At 41.7% G+C, this 17,227-nt stretch overlaps 1 protein-coding gene and 1 long non-coding RNA gene across 3 annotated transcripts in view; one reads left to right on the top strand and one right to left on the bottom strand.

Moving 5' to 3' along the window:
* Nucleotides 1–11,818, top strand: part of LOC306980511 (actin-binding protein WASF3) — a 44,532-nt gene extending 32,714 nt beyond the window's left edge. Inside the window, exons 4-11 of one of the 2 annotated variants that reach the window (XM_079579939.1) lie at nt 1,219–1,372; nt 2,735–2,852; nt 4,215–4,286; nt 7,237–7,281; nt 7,577–7,710; nt 8,621–8,866; nt 9,112–9,503; nt 10,581–11,818. In XM_079579939.1, coding sequence (XP_079436065.1) covers nt 1,219–1,372; nt 2,735–2,852; nt 4,215–4,286; nt 7,237–7,281; nt 7,577–7,710; nt 8,621–8,866; nt 9,112–9,503; nt 10,581–10,738 — 1,319 coding nt within the window. In that variant the 3' untranslated portion in view covers nt 10,739–11,818. The remainder of the gene's footprint in view (nt 1–1,218; nt 1,373–2,734; nt 2,853–4,214; nt 4,287–7,236; nt 7,282–7,576; nt 7,711–8,620; nt 8,867–9,111; nt 9,504–10,580) is intronic. The other variant, XM_079579940.1, reaches the window with a different exon arrangement.
* Nucleotides 1–17,227, bottom strand: part of LOC306980571 — a 174,892-nt gene that overhangs the window by 46,289 nt on the left and 111,376 nt on the right. The gene's annotated exons all lie outside the window — the stretch shown is intronic.

The raw sequence follows: 17,227 nt of genomic DNA, 5'->3' as shown, positions 1-17,227 counted from the left end.
TGAAAAAGTGACCAAAAAAAGCAATAAAAGAGCAACAGAAAAGTGATGAAAAAGTGACACTAAAGCGACCAAAATGCAACAAAAACACCACAAATGGGCAAGAAAAAAGTGGCAAAAATGTGACGAAAACTCAACTAAAAAGCAATGGAAAAATAATAGTCAAAAAAGTGTCAACAACGCGAGGAAAAAGATCAGTTCAGATGAGTTTTGTTGGTCTTAACTTTCAAATGAGGTGTTATAGGCTATAAGCTGCAGACTAGACGTTTCTATATTTGGATAAAGCTGAATTAGAGAAAATGTTCTTGGTTAAAGGGATATTTCAGAATTTTTGACATAGGGCCTCTATGTTATCCAGAGTGTTGTTGATTTCTGGAGATATATATATTTTAATTCATGCAGTCCTTATTGAAGAGTTTAGTGGTGCTAGGCTAGTGACAGGCTAGTGCTAAGCTATTGCTAGGCTAGTGCTAGGCTACTGCTAGGCTAGTGCATGTCTATGGCAACTAGTAGCCTGCATTAAAAATCTCTTCCAAAATCATGGGGTCGTCCTCCAAACGTTGCCATATCTGATTTGTAGAAAGCTCTTTTGTGAATTCCAATTTTCACTGCTATGTTCCTCAGCTCCTCTGAGGCCTAGGAAGTTGTAGGACATCGGCTTTATATATCCAATATTGTGAAATACCCAAACATTGGCCCGAAATATTAGCCAGCCAATATATCGGGCCAATGTCATTTGTAATACGATTTCTCCCAGTTACGTTCAGATTCAAATTCTAGGCTCGGTCTGCTTTGTATTTCCATTTCTACAAGCCCTCATTATTTTTCACGCCAGTCTATAAATCCCGTGTTTATGAGGACACACATGGCACTAAAGGACTAAGGAGAAGTTCAGTGATAAATAGACGCACCACACGCCATACTGGTGTTTTATGGCCCGTCTTCAGGCTGATAAAAGCGAGGGAAAGAAATATCCCTGGAATACAAAATGGCTCCTGTGTATTTCATAAATCATAGAGAAAACACATCTGATATATGCATGTGTGGCTCGTTTGCCTTGAGCATATTATAGATTCCATTTCTAAGCACCTCATACATTAAAAGTCAGTTTTCTTTGCAGAGAAATTACAGACTTTTTATCATCAGCATGTGTCTGGTTCATTTCTTTCTTTGTTCCCTCACTTTGATAACATTGTTCCTCGTCTCTCTCTTTCTCCCCAGTCTCCCTGCAGGACATCAACATGAGGAAGGCCTTTAAGAGCAGCACCATCCAGGACCAGCAGGTGGTGTCGCGCACCTCAGTCCCGAACCCCGTGGTGGAGATGTACCATCGCTGCGACAAGCCTCCGCCGCTCAACATCCTCACGCCGTACAGGTCAGTCAGAGAGAATGAGCTTTCACATACCAGAGTCGGACCAATGTTTATATCTTTACTCGCAGTGCAGTGAAATCCATTTAGCCGACTTGCAGTACATGAACTATGTTTAGCTGCAGACTCAGTAAAGCCAGGTGTTGTGGTGGACAGCCTAATGTTCCTTCAGTGATAGAGGCACCTACTGTATGTTCCTCAGCTGCGTAGGTGCAGTTAGGGCGGGGCAATTAATCCAAATTTTAGCGAAATCGCAATCTCTGCTTTGGTCAGTTTCAGTAAGGGACTTTATAATCGACAGGTTTACAGCCATTTTACAGAAACAGAACTTTGTTTGGGAGTCTGTAGGAGACAAAAGGGGATTTGTGTGCGTTAAAAGGTGATTAAAGGTGATATATATTATATATAGATATATTTGACCTTGTAGTGACCCAATGGCTGTATGAGTGGTCAGCATGGCACTTTTAATTTCCATCACAGTGGTCTCTAGGACGCTCCAGGATCAACTGTTTGGAAGGTTTTCACCGCTGACGGAGCCTCTCACCAGAAAAACTAAAAAGCAACTGATCCTGGAGCGTTGTAGAGACCACCGTGATGGAAAATAAAGGCATCATCCTGATCACCCATTGGGTCACTACAAGGTCGAATACGCACAAATATCACTTTTATTCTTCTCTAAGTTTGTATAAAAGGTCTGTCTAAGTTTATGAATCAAATAAAATCGGAAATCAAAATTGATATGAGAAAAAAATATTGCAATTACAGACCTGAAGCTATGCTAATGCTGAAAACCTGCCTCGAGCATGCATTAGTAAACCCCTGCTGGTGTAAATTGTGCCATAAACTCACCCATAATTACATTTAAAGCTGCATTATGCAACGTTTTATGTGGAAAAAAAGTTGGTATTTGTGCATATTTGCCCTTGTAGTGACCCATTGGCTGTATGAGTGGTCAGCATGGCGCCTTTACTTTCCATCACGGTGGTCTCTACAACACTCCAGGATCAATTGTTGTGTAGTTTTTCTGGTGAGAGGCTCCGTCAGCAGTGAAAACCTACAAAATTGATCCTGAAGCGTTGTAGAGACCACTGTGATGGAAAGTAAAGGCACCATGCTGATCACTCATACAGCCACTGGGTCACTACAAGGGCAAATACACACAAATCATCATCAGTCAACTTTTTTTTCCACATAAAAAGCTATAAGTTATTAAAGTTGCATAATGCAGCTTTAACTAGCTCTCTCTGCCTTTGTGTGAAAACATAACGGTCAGTGACTACATACAAAGCTATAAGCACCATAATGTAACGTTGCTATAACATCTTTTTGTTAATTTATGTGTTTCTTGTTCTTTGTTCCCAAACACAGGGACGACAAAAAGGATGCTCTGAAGTTCTACACCGACCCCTCGTACTTCTTCAACCTGTGGAAGGAGAAGATGCTGCAGGCCACAGAGGACAAGCGCAAAGAGAAGCGGCGTCAGAAGGTAACGGAAACTCTGCGCTAATGACGGGGTTTGATGAATGCTCATTTGTGTGAGGGGGACGTGTGCGTCTCTGAATCCGATTTATCATTTCAGTTTTAATTTGCTAAGTCTATATTTCTCGTCTTTATTTATGCCATTAAGCTTGATTTGCTGCTTTTGTATCTGTATATTTCACATTGTTCTGAAACTGTTCACACACAGCAGCAGTATTATCTCATTTGGGGGATTTCTTACCGTACTGCTCTATCTAATAAAACTCTTAAAGCAGAGTTAAGGTTTACAAATGATGAGCTCGGAAACAATGAGGAATGATCTTTTAAATCTGGTGCTACAGTTTATCCAGTAGAGTTTGTCGATGCATTAAAAGATTCAATATCTAAAATGCTTTTTTATGCAGGCTAGAATTACTTGATTCAAGGGATTGGTGTTAGTTTGCGAAAACTAGGGTCAATAAGGGCACGTAGTTTGACTAAGGTAAATTTTTCAAAAATGTGTCCCCCCATTTTTTCATTTTCCAATTTTTTTTAATTTTTTGCCCCTATGTTTTCCCCATATCTTCCTTTTTTTTCCTTTTTTTCTTAGTATTTTTTCCCTATTTTTTCTCATTTTGCCAATTTTTTTCCCCTTATTTTTGACAATTTTTTATTCCTAATATTTTCGCTCTTTCCCTCCATTTACCCCCATTTTATTCCCTATTTTACCCCTTTTTCTTTACACAATTCTTCCTCATTTTTTGCTACAATTTCTCCCAATTTTCCCCCAAATTCTTCCCAATTTTTCCCACATTTCATTGAAGATGACCCTAATATTGTAAAAACGCAGATCTTTCACACATTATTTTTCTGTTTTCCAGTTCTAGAAAACAAAAATAGGAAAAAGTTCGGGTATCGGTATCGAAAAACCAAGTATTGTTAAAGTACTAGTATCATAAAATATATAACGATATCCAGGCCTAATTAGGACTTCACCTGATATTAATAGCACCAATAGTTGTGTGATTCTCATTGAGGACATTAAACTATGATGGGATTATGTAACTCTTCTAGCCTTAGTCCTATTAATGGCTGTTCATATATAAAAAAAAAAAAAATCAAAATCATTACATAGAGCAGAGAAAAGTCTTGAAAACATCCCATTTCTGCTGCTGTGTTGTTGTTTAATTTTTGTTCAAACTAATGCTACTCTCCATATATTTCTGTTCCCTGCTTTAATCTCAACACATCCCTTATGAAAACGACATTAACCTTTGTGGGGGAAAATGGTCGCTCTTTTTGAGTCGCTCTGGCCGCCTCAGCCTCCATTACTGCTCCCGCCTGCTCCCTGCTCAGTCTAACTGTCCAGCTTGTTGTCTCTCCTCCTCAGGGCTGCCCGGCCCATCCCACCAGCAGACCCCACTCCAGAAACGCCCCACCCAGGAGCCCATTGTCCATCTCCGTAAGACAACCCCCCTGTCCCATAGCATTGAAACCCCCCCCTTCCGACCGCACCACTATGCAGTACACACACACTATCTAGAACATGCTTCACGTTAGTGCAGGTAAGACACTGTAGGTGACACTGAACCCACTGCCACTGCACACCCCCGTGTTTTTCATGTTTGTCACGTTTTGTTGCTTGCCACCTCACCCTCAGTCGGACTAACCCCTGTGTTCAATTCAGCCCAGTCTGTCAGAAACTCATTATGCCTGTGTTTTGGTTTATAATGATGATAATGCTACATTGGGTTGCACAATGTGTCGCCAAATTACCTCTATCAAAATACAATATTAAAGGGATATTTCAGGATTTTTGACATAGGGCCTCATTTCCTAGTTATCCAGAGTGTTGCTGGTACCTGGAGAATTTTGTTTTGTAATTCATGCAGTTCTTATATTTGAAGAGTTTCGTGGCGCTAGGCTAATGCAAGGCTAGCACATTTCTATGGTATCAGCTAGCCTGCATTAAAAACAGTCTGACCCGCTCCACAGAGCACCTGAGGCAAATCCCTTATAACACCAGACAAAGAATATAAATGTCTGTATCGATAGAGTAATTTTTGGAATATGACTGACCTTGCGTCACATGAATGATCGCATTTTGAGGGACTATTTTCTAGCAGATCACTCCACCGCTGCGTAGCTTATACAAGCACGAAGTAGATGCTGCTCAAAAGTAAGGTATTTTAAATGCAAAATGGTTAAAATTACTCTATCGACACAGACATTTATATTAGTCTGGCGTTATAAGTGATTTGCCTCAGGTGCTCTGTGGAGCGGGTCAGACTGTTTTAATGCAGGCTAGCTGATATCGTAGAAATGTGCTAGCCTTGCATTAGCCTAGCGCCACAAAACTCTTCAAACATAAGAACTGCATGAATTACAAAAAAAAATTCTCCAGGTATCAGCAACACTCTGGATAACTAGGAAATGAAGCCCTATGTCAAAAATCCTGAAATTTCCCTTTAAAGCCACACCGTGTAGAATTTTACCCAATAAACAAAATAGAAATACAAGCATTTATTTCATGACAGATATTTTCATCATAGAAAAATACCTCATAAATGTGCAAACAAACATGAGCTTGAGCCGTGAGCAGTTCAGACATGACTGTAGCTTTACTGGAAGTGGGTACGTCTCCAGCTCGTCTCCATGGCGATGATGACTAAAGTCAGCAGAATATTTGAACAGGTTAGGTCCTCATCCAAATACATCCTTTAATTACCCACTGCAGTAATAGACTTTTCTGTGTAGAGCTGGTCATGAGGAACATGTTTTGTATTGATGTCAACACTATAGTCCAAAATGTTACGCACTGTCCCTTTAAGCAACACAATATCGACAGCCCACAACAAGACCACTTTGAAACTTAAAGATGTGCAAAAGTTCAGTTTTAGTCATGATTTTACTAATTTAGTTTCATAATTAATCCATGTTTTGATCCTGATTTAGCACTGTTGTTTTGACACAATATATAAAGAACTACAGGAATCTATTGAGTTGAAGTGGGATTGTAAAATATTTGTCTCACTGGGTCTGGACAATATGGCTAAAATATTAATCATGATATTTTTTTCTCATATTGATCGTTCGATTTTCGATTTGTAGCTGATTCATGAACTTAGACAGAATTTTTCATCTCATTTAACACAAAATTCTTGGGATTTTTTTTGCCAAAGAAATGGCTGTGAACCTGTCAAAGTAGATATTGTGATTTCGATTAAATTTCAATGAATTGCCCAGACCTATTAGCCTAGGCTATCCCCAGACGACAGTTATATTTAGTCTGGGGACCACCAATTCATTTTCTCGTGGGAGAGGTGTGGTTTACGATCGTCCATAGCCGTTTATTGGGCGCTACGAATGTCTATCATATGTGTCTGCACGTAGCCATAGACAATCGTATCAATTGTATCAGATGACGTATGACGTACCCGCTGTAAACTTTCAAGCTAAACTATTTAACACGGTCTTAAAGCTTGATCCAAAGATGGCGTCTGCTGCTGTCATGTTGGATCCGTAAACAAACTATAAGCTTCCGTCTGTCGAATAGCACATCATCGCCTTGCCGTCCCTCCTCGTTCTGTGATTGGTCCCCATGTGAAGATATATAGTACATAGTAAAATATGGTACGGCAATTGTCCAAACTATTATCAACAATCTGACATTTTTATCATTGTGCAGCTCCAATTTGATAATACACTGCCTGACCAAAAAACACCAAAGGTCACGTGCTCAAATAGATCAAAAGATCCAGTGTTGCGTTCATTTATCCCCAAGATCTTGTACTGATGATGGGGGAGTGAGATCGGTGCACAAAGCGTTCTCCAGCACATCCCAAAGATTCTCAATGGCATTATCATCTCAGAATATGCCCAAACCATCAGGAACATTCACTGATTGAACTACCGGATCATTCAGGATAGTCAATGGATCTCTTACTTACCGTTGCCGAGCCTATAGGTGGCAACTAATCTTTATTGAAACACAGTCCAGTTTTGCCGTGTGGTAGCCTATATCCCGTTTTTGGATCTAAATGTCTTCCCCGATCCAACAACGGTACTGCCTGTGCTTTTGACCTGCCCATTTTTGCAAAACATTATGATTCAATTTAAGAAATTCCAAATACTAGGGCACAGAATCCCTCTACAACGCTAGGATTAGTGATGTTGTTCAGACTGGGCTGCCTTGCTTTGTGCTGTGTTTAGATTGGTCTGGTATGATCTTAGAGAGTGGGTGAAGTAGACTTAGTGAATGAGCGTGCAGGTGTGATCTAGCTCCCTCTGGTGGTAGTGAGAAGCGGGTGACGGGGGGGGGCTCTTCCTCTGCTTTGCACAAACCACTGTCCTCTTTCTAAACCCTGTTATTCTCTTCTCTGTGTTCTGTCACTGCTGTGGTTTTTATACAGGAGCAGCAAAGGCAGGTCGAAGAGCCGGGACGAGAGGTCAAGAAGGTCAGTATAGCACACAAATATCTCCTATAAAAAATACTACTACTACTAATAAAAACACTGTTATATCTATCATTGTGTCATATTATTTGGTCATGGTAAAGGAAATATCATGTTAAAGTATGGGAGAGTATACATAAAGAAAACAATATTCCTCATAGCAGCATTCCTAATACACTAAAATGTCATCTTCAATTTATGGATTTGTATTGTATTGGTTTGATTTTGCTTTGTATCAGAATATGTCCATGTCCACAAAACATTTTTACGCTGAAAACGTATCTCGTCTGCGGCTCAGGTGCGTAAGGCCCGTAATCGTCGCCAGGAGTGGAACGTTTTGGCCTATGACAAAGAGTTCAGGCCGGACGCCAGGCTGACCCCCTCCCCGTATCACGGCATGTCGTCCGAGGGCTCCCTGTCCCCAGACAACAGGTACGACCATCACTATTCACAATGTAAGACACCTACGTTTGTGCCGGTGTGGAGGCTTGATGTGAATTTTGACCTTGCTGGTGATGGAAAGAATGGGTTTTGTAGAAGATGCATGCCGCCCTCTTCTGGAGGAAAGCTGCACTACAGTATCAAATTAATCCTTCTATTACGAGCCACATTTTACAAATCCAACCTTTATTATTACACTGGTTGACTGTATCATCTCACCAGGCTCAAGTTTCTGTACCTTGTTGATTGCATTATGCATAATATACTAACATTTAGCTCAACTTTTATATTTATTATAAACGTTTTAGTCCTTACTTCCTGGGCGTTGCATGGTGAGGCCTGAAAATGATCTTTTTGCTGGCTCACTTGCCGTTTCCATGGTGAAGCTATAGTATAAAGGGTATGCAGGTGATGTCACAGCATGGCAACAGATGTGAAATGAGTGGTGTATTTGTTTTGAGGCACAATGATGTAAGTGCATCCCTTTAAACAACACACTTTGAGTGCCTAATACAAAAGCGCTATGTAAATGTGACCACACACTTACTATTTATTGCAGCTGAAGCTAATGGGCATTATTTAAACTGCTTCATTTTTCCCTGCCATAAGAGAGCGGCCTTTTCTTTGCACGTGGGTGAATTATTACATTAGGTTTCTTATGGCTACATTCATTATTTTAAGTTAAATAATAAAATTCTAACATAAGTGGAAAAGCCAATCCATATCGTGTCTCCTTTTAGAAAAGAACCCCTCATTTCATTTCATTTCATTATATCCGGTATTTCATTCATTTATAAAGCAAATGCAACAACAGCATTTAACATAATATGAAAAGGAGCAGATAGAAAACATATTACATCTGCCCCCTATAACCCTAAACTAACTCTTCTCCCCCCTCCAGTCCCAGCCACCCCTCGTCGCAGGCGGCCCACCCTCCGGAACACGGCCGGGAGCACCTCGGGGCTCCTCAGACCCAGTCGCTGGACCGGGTGCTCAGGCCGAACACCCAGCCTCCTCCGGGAGCCGCCGCACCCGGGCGCCACGCGGCCTCGCTGGGCAGGACCCCCTCCGCTCACGGCCCCCAGGGTGCGGATCAGATGGTCAACGGGCCCCGGCAGCAGTCCGTCAAGGAGTACAGGGCTCATGGGTGAGGCTGGATCAGAATGGGATTTTGTTGAACAGATGGACAGATTATCATGTACAAATTGCAAGATTAATGGTTTATTTATTGATAACTTTGGCACATGGACACCGAGATTAGAGACCGGTGTTTTCACAAGACATTTTGATTTAGTTTTAGTGAAGATTTAAGTCTAATTTAAGTCAACAAAAGTCACACATTCAGAATTGTATAGTAAAATGTGTCCTGTTTATTGTCTCTCCTCTCTTTAGTGGTCAACCATCAACTATCCCAGAGTACTACATCCCTCCCGCCCCTCCTCCCCCTCCCCCGTCTATGCCCGCGGCCCAGGCCCCGTACGACTCCTCCGCGGCCCCGCCCGCTGCCGCCTCAGTCCCGCCCACCTCCTCCACCCTGTCCCGCCCCTACTCGCCCTCCCCTCCGCCTCCTCCCGCCAACTACGTGCCCAGCCCCGCCCACCCCCCTTCAGGCGCTCCTCCCGCAGCCCCGCCCCCTCCGCCACCGGGTGCCCCCATGGCGCACCCCTCCCCCCCGCATGCCGCCGGCCAGTCGGACGGAGCGCAGCCCGCGAGGAAGAGCACCATGTTGGGCATGATCCCCATGAGCGACGCACGTTCAGATCTGCTCGCAGCGATACGCAGAGGTCAGTAACATAGACCCTAATACAGCAAATGAAACACACAAAGGTCTGTTGATTCATTGATCGACACTGAGACTGACAATCAACAACCTTCAAATTATCAGCAGTCATTTTTGGGAAAGCTCCATCACCCACATTTGGATCCCGACACATTGTTTGAGAACTACTTGTACTATCTGATCAAAAGAAGCTGTGGCATTGTTTCAATCAGCTTCTGGGACGTCAATAGATCCAGTGTTGCTTTAATTTTTCACCAAGATCTTGCATTGATGATGGGAGAGTGTGGCAACCGTGCAAAGCCTTCTCCAGCACATCCCAAAGATTCTCAGTGGGGTCAAGATCTGAACTCTGTGGCGGCCAAATGATGTGTGAAAAAGACTCGTTCACAATGTGAGCCCGATGAATCCTGGCATTGTCATCTTGGAATATGCCCATGTCATTAGGGAAGAGGAAGTCCACTGATGGAATGACCTGGTTATTCCGGATGTTCAGGTAGTCAGCCGATCTCATTATTTTGGCACAGAGTGTTGCTGAAACTAGACCTGACCAACTGCAGCAACACCAGATCAGAACAGTTAGTCAAATCCAGGTGCTTCGGACAGTGTAGTTTGGCCACCATCTATCTATAGCAGGGTATGGGCAAACTTTTTGTCATTTTCCATGGGGGCTGAACCAATCATGACTATAATTGGCTGTTACTTATCTTTACGACAGTGAGAACATTGCTGTTGTACAGGCTGTTGTGTTAAAGCAATGCATTAATGTTAGTGGTTACTATAAGAATTAAATGTCAGTGTCTGGATGATAAACGGGCTGCACGGGCCTGGGCCTTAGTTTGTCCAAGTCTGGTCTCGCGAGCAAAGGGTTTCTCTTGCGAACAAAGCAGTAAGTCTCTCCCAACCATCTGGCATGCATGGGTTAAGTAAGATGTGCATAACTTTGGCCTCAACATTGCTTCTGTCCAGTCTGCCAATACAGAACTGTACATATTTTGCACACACTTCATAATAAAGGAGTGTTGCTCATGATATTACAGTTTGGTGCCTAGTCTAGTAAATCAACATACCTTTTGTCGTGCAGGTATCCAGCTGAGGAAAGTGCAGGAGCAGCGGGAGCAGGAGGCCAAACGGGAGCCCGTGGGGAACGACGTGGCCACCATCTTGTCCCGGCGCATCGCGGTGGAGTACAGCGAGTCCGACGACGACTCGGAGCTGGATGAGAACGAGTGGTCCGACTGAACTGTCCACTAAACCGGAGAGATCAGTGAGGAGTGACCGGACGCTCTAGCCCCTTTTACACAGACGAAAAGATGGTGATGCACTCGGTCCATTCGACGTGACGAGACCCATTCCTTATTCTGTTTCCGTGACGTCTCTTTGCAGATCGTACTCGTATGCTTAGGGAGTAGCTTTTACTGTGAGTTTGAGCTTAACATTTTATTCAACATTATCGCACACACTCTTGAAAACGAAACGCAAGCGGCACGTAGTACAATCTTACTTGCTGTTGCGTAATCTGCAAAATGAAAAGCCTGTGTAAAAGGGGGCTATTGTCACGCTATGGTAAAAAAAAGAAAAGAAAAAAAGATTTGGTTAGATTTGATCATTATTATAACTAAGAGTAAAATGGATTCACTCATCTGTGCATACTGCCATTCACACTCGCTTGAGACCCACTGTCGAACATTGAGCACTCCTGGAGCAACAAGTGGGTGTTTTTCGGCGCTCGGTCGCCCCCGTTTCTAACCAAACCCGGTGTTAATCCTGTGTCCACCTGTGGAGTCTGGCACGCTAACACTTCGTACGAATAACAACGAGCCAACTGCGCGAGACGCCGACAATTGGCAGTGTTCAAAGCTCTTAATGTAGGTGCTCCTCCAGAGAGAACGGGGGAGGTGTGTTTACTTTACACATGGTATAGCACAATTATGAATAGGGGTGGGCGGTATGGCAACACATAATAAATGTGAGTTTTCTTAGAGCCCAGATAACATTTTAACACAATTCATAGCTTTACATTGCCATTAAATGAGACATGCATATATTTCCTCTTGTCCAAAAACATACCTGTAGTAGCATTTTGCTTCATTCTCACAGTTTGGAGGAATCCTTTCCACTTTCTTTCTTCTTCTACTGCTTAAGCGCTCAGAGAAGGTCCTCCACATTTATGAAGCCCCGTAATTCATCAAAGTGTGTTCATCGCGGCACCGTCGATCCGCCAACATGCCGTTGAAAGTGAAAGCCGGTTTTCACTTTTTATAACATCCTCATACATGTCATCCTCACTACTGCCTGCAGAGGGCGCTCCAGCCCATTGTCTTAATCTGCTTCATCTGAGAGCCACTCGCGTCATATCCCCCACCTCTGTTGAAAACTTTAGTGCAATCTTTCGACTTAACTTCATCTGCCAAATGAGCAAGACTGTGATTAACAAGTCTTGGAAATCAGGGAAAAAATGAGTCCTTAAAAGGAAAACGCGTGCCTGTTCACTCGACACGCACAACGTCCATCGAAAGTCATTCAGCAGCTGAGGCCTGGGTTGTGTTTTAAGAGCTGGAACGAAGGTGCAACAATATCTTAATGACTGAACTGATCTATTGGTATTGGGAGAACCTTTGCAACCAACTTTTATAATCCATCCATGCTGCGGTCACTTCAGCCAAAACAAAAGACAAGCGACTAGCATGCTAATCGTTTATATCCTCCTATAGCATGCTAACTGCACTTGAATATAAATAACATGTGTCAAATAACCATGGATATGTTGTTTCAAAATCTAGCATTTAAAGGCACTCTGAAAATTGTTTTTATTTGCCATTATCTTCAAGCATATCCGTAACTTGTGTATCTACTGAACTACAATAGATAGTTTCGTGTGATGTTCTTTGTTAGACACAAGTACAGCCTTTGCTTTGACTAGGCCGATGCTTTGGAAAGAGTGAAGTCAGGGATTTAAAGCAAGTCCTCCCACAAACTCCTAGGCCTCAGGGGAACAGAGAAAGGTACTGAAAATTCGTTAGCTTCAAGTTTGACTAAAGTTAGCTAGTTTCACTAAACCACCGTCAATATGGACATACATTATGTGATTTTGAAGCACAGAACCTGGAGACTTCAATCGCTGAGTCAGTTTTAACCTCTACAATTGTAGTTTAGCTGACCGCACAAAATGCTGCAGCTAGCAACAGTATGCTAATGCTAACGGCAGCTAATCAAATCAGGGACAGAAACCATGATTGAATTACCTAAAGTGGCCATTGCTGCACTAGCCAAGTGTTTGTATTTTTACAGGATTATAGAACAGACATTTGAAAAGATCGGCCGAGCATATCGGCATCGACGAATAAAAATCCCCAAAAATCGGCATCGGCCCTAGAAAAACCCCTCTAGCTTTGACATATTCTCATCCGAAATGAACTGAATTTCCATATTTAAGCAATAGCTACATACGTACATCTTTAGCCATATTAGCCTCAAATGTAGCTTAATTAATGAGCCACAATAGATTGAATATGTTTATCATTTACTCTGGGTGCCTTTATTGTTTGGGTGCATTTGCATGTTAACAAACCTGGAAAAAAATAAATCTTGTCTTTTCAGTTTTTTTGGCTAAAGTGACCACCAAAGGCCCACACTCCTGGACGTACTTTTAGAGTAGTCTTTAAAACTCACACTTTGACTCTTTGTAATATAGCCGCTACTGTACATCTCAGCTGTGATCGACTCCGCACCAGCTTCTGTCAGTGTTTCTCATTGAAAAATCCACATCACAGGAGAAGAATGTGAAACGTTTCCCCATTTCATCTGAGGATTTTTCTACTTCCATAACTACTTCATATCTGTTTTATAAAGCAGGCTGCGTTCACATGACAACATACATTTATAAAGAGCCCATTGTTAAATGATCAGCTGGAGGGCCGGTGCTGCAGATGTTTTGACTTTAAAGTTTAATGTCTTCTCTGTCCACAGAAATTAACAAAAGTAAAGTTATTTTCTCGCAGCAGCATCAAAAAGGTGGTGGCATTATGGCAGGATTGGTGTCAAATAGTGAGCCATAAGACATTAGGGGCCCGATCTTGTGTTTCTAAATGCAGACTGTAGACTAGACTGAGGAGGGGTCAATGTGTAATCTTCAGAGCAGTGCGTGGGCTGAATAGAGGCTGGACAGTAGGGCTGTGCTCAATATATTGTATCGGCAATATATCGTTACCGAGTATGTGAAAATATGCGTATCAAGGCACCTGTATCGTGATACGCAAATATGTTTGTCTAACCATAGTCTTTATTCAGAACGTATCAGTATAACTACTCCGATAAAAGGCTTCATTACACGCAGAGCTTATTCAGCATAATAAAAATCTCCATTTTGTGCACCTATAAGATCCTTTTTTCTTAAAATGTGTTATATGTCTTGCATTAGCCAGCCCTACTGGACAGGCCCAGTAGCCTTGCCTGGCCTGCCAAACTACATGCTTTTTCATAGATATTTCAAAGACATATAGTCTGGGAGCAGCATGATCTCAGCGATTAACCGGTGGGCGTGATTGACAGACGGCATCAACCAATCAGAGCAACGCTAGATACGTCACAGCAACAAGCGCCAGGAAGCTTTTCCAAAAACGTCCTTATTTACGAGGCACGCTTCGAACGCTGTTTCTTGCTTCGGTTTTAGGGATTACATTTTTTTCAAATGATTTAAAACAGACGAAAGAGCAGAAGAAAACATTGTATCACTCGCCGCACACGCCATCTCTATTGTTTGGGTCGAGTGTGGTGACGGCTTCTGCCTCTTGGGGGAATGAAATCCCGCCTCTCGGTGCGTGATTGGACCGATGTGGGTAAAATCGTGAAATGATAGGCTGCGAGGAGCTGTCCAGACGGTTCTTCTTTTGAACAGAAAGGAGGAGTGTCTGGCAGGCCAGGCAACCCATGGCCAGAGGCGATGAAACTCCCTGAGCCTTTTCTTCCTACAGACCAATGTTTAAGATGTCACTGTCTTCTGCGCTAATGCTGTTGTTGCGCCAGGTGGAAGATCGGGCCCAGAGCTGCTAGGATATGAGAGCTGGAGATATCTGTCCAAATCCGTGCCACTCCCAGAGAGTTTAATGACCCTTGCCCTCCATCTGAAATCACTCATAACATCAAACTCTCCATGAACCCAACTTCAAAGCAGTGACTGTGTGCTGTGGTATTGGTCTATATTATAACATACAACTTACTTAACCAGAAATGGACATTCAAAAAGCCGGCTATTAAAACAAAGAGGAAAAGATGGCAATAGTGGTTTTCTGAATGCAACTTTTGGTCTATAAATAACATTAATATAAGCTACGTACAGTAATCTACCGTAAATAATCTTTGGGCTATTTCTCTGTATCAGCTGAACGGACTGTAGTGTTTTTTAATACGTGCTTATGATTTCAGTTGTTCTGCAGTGACTTTGTTTGGGGTTTATTTTAGGATTTTTCTACTGCAAAAAGGCCAGGGTCGATGTATCAAATAACACTGTTTCATACAAGCCAGTTCAAAGAAAGTCTTATTTTAGCACCAGCTCAAACAGGCAACAGGACTGAGCCGCCGTTTCTGGTCAATGTCGTGGTATTTTTAGTTCAAAGAGTGTCTCGTTTTTTTCCGGTGTGTTGTGCCATTCGTGTCATCGACAGTTCAGACTAAAACATGACGATAATGATAAGTAAAAGAGAGCGTATTTATTCAATATTAGATTATTTATCACCAGACTCTTATCGGTGACTAAAGACTTTAAGGATATTTTAACTCTTTGCAGCGATGATCAAACCAATTGCACTTGTGGGAAGTTTTTCATGTGATTGAAAACTGTGGCTGTTTTTATGTAACTTAAATTAATAATAATGATATGATCATGTACGTAAAGATAGGTTTGGGATAGGATTACTGCTTTATAAGTCATGTTTCCAAATTTTATCATGAAAAAAATGTGGGTTATTTTATAGGAAATTTAATCTTCCCTAACAATGAATGACATCAAGTCAAAACCTTTTTAATTGTTTTTTTTTTTACTGTTAAAGCGCATATGATGGGTCACTGTGCATAACTTCAAATCATAACAAGGCTGCCCAAGAGGTGACTTCCTGTTTCGATCTAGCGCGCCAAAATAAAAGCACACAGCTCGTCTCATTGATTAGTGCAGCAGGTACTTGTAACATTTCAAGAATATCATTAAATACACACATTTTAAGTGTTTTGTCTGTTAATAGTTAGGCAGAAAGAAAGTTGGACTAATGAACTGCTGAATAAGATGCTGCTTTTGTTTTGGTGTGCAGGATTGAAACAGGAAGTCACTCCTTGGGCGGCGTTTTTATGATTTGAAGTTATGCACAAGTCAATTCACACAGTTCACTGGAAACAATGCCATCTTGTCTTAGATCTTAGATTACTTAAGTGCTGATTTTGAGTAGGTTTGGACTGCCTTGAAACATGCTTGTTCCATTGGTAATGGACAATCTGCTCTAAATCATCCCAAATATTAAGTCATTTTTATCTCAGAAAAGGTGGCATTTTTCCAGTGTAAATAAAAAAGACCTAGTTTTCCTGTTTTTTGTGACGTTTGTTATTAATGGGCAAAGTATATGACATACAAAGGCACAAGAGGTTGTATTTTTTACAATCTTTTCAAAACTGTCACTCTGCAACCAGTCTGTATCAGTGGTTCAGTCAGATCAGTGGTTCAATCGGATCGCTCTCTTCTTAATGTAGTCCGGTTTACTATGTCATTTCGCTAGATTTTTGTGGAGAATATCAAAACAAGGTTTCCATTTGCTCTGATAGGCGGGATAATAGTGATAATAACATTTACATGGGGAATAAAAAACATAGTTTGGCAGAAATTTACAAAATTTGGCAGAAAATTTGTTCGTTCCAATCAAAAAAGTCAATGAAACCTTTGTCATATTATGTTTCATGGCGTTTCCGTAGCGATGACCAGAACTCCCCATTTACTCTAATGGAAAAATTCTCATTGCTTATACCATAAGGTTTCCAAAAATTTAGTTTTCATACTCTCCACGAAAACAACAGTGGAAATCTAAACACAGTGAACCGGACTAGTGTAAAAAAAACTTTAGTTCATAAAATCTGTTTTACTGGTGTATCCGTACACCATCCAACTAAGAAATAATGAGAAAGCATAAAAACCTGTCATATGCGCTTTAAATACTGTGTTTAAAAGACACACGCCCCTCAAAGACCCAGATGAACCAGCGTGGCACTAGTTTAGTGTAGACTTTAAGCTAAAAGCACATTTTAATATAGAAGTGTGTGTTGTTGAAGGCGTACTGTGTCTAACAGGTATTTCCACTTTTTGTATGAGAATTGCGTAATTTTGGGAACTTCATTTCGATTTGTGGGATTGAATATGGTTGTGCGTCTCACTGTAGCCGACGATTCAACGAGAGCATTTAAAACTCGCAAAGCCAAAGCACCAAAGGCCTGGAGTTGAGCGCGTCCATCCCCTCGTGTTTCTGATACTGGCTTATATGAAAACGTCCTCGTGTTGGAAATGTGTGATATGAACATGTTGTATAGACTTTTCTGGGAAGGAAGCCTGTGAATCCCGTTTGAACTGATCTAACGTGTAGAAGACAATGAAAACAAACTCAGCTGTGTATTGCACACTAAACCCAACTGTACGCAAGTATGCATGTAACTATAGAACAATAAATGGTGAGCAAGTTGATGAGTGTCTGACAGTTA

The sequence above is a fragment of the Gobius niger genome (genome assembly GCF_951799975.1).
Source record: "Gobius niger genome assembly, chromosome: 21".
NCBI classification, from domain to species: domain Eukaryota; kingdom Metazoa; phylum Chordata; class Actinopteri; order Gobiiformes; family Gobiidae; genus Gobius; species Gobius niger.
Note: the sequence above shows the minus strand (reverse complement) of the source record. Positions and strands in the feature narration are given on the sequence as shown.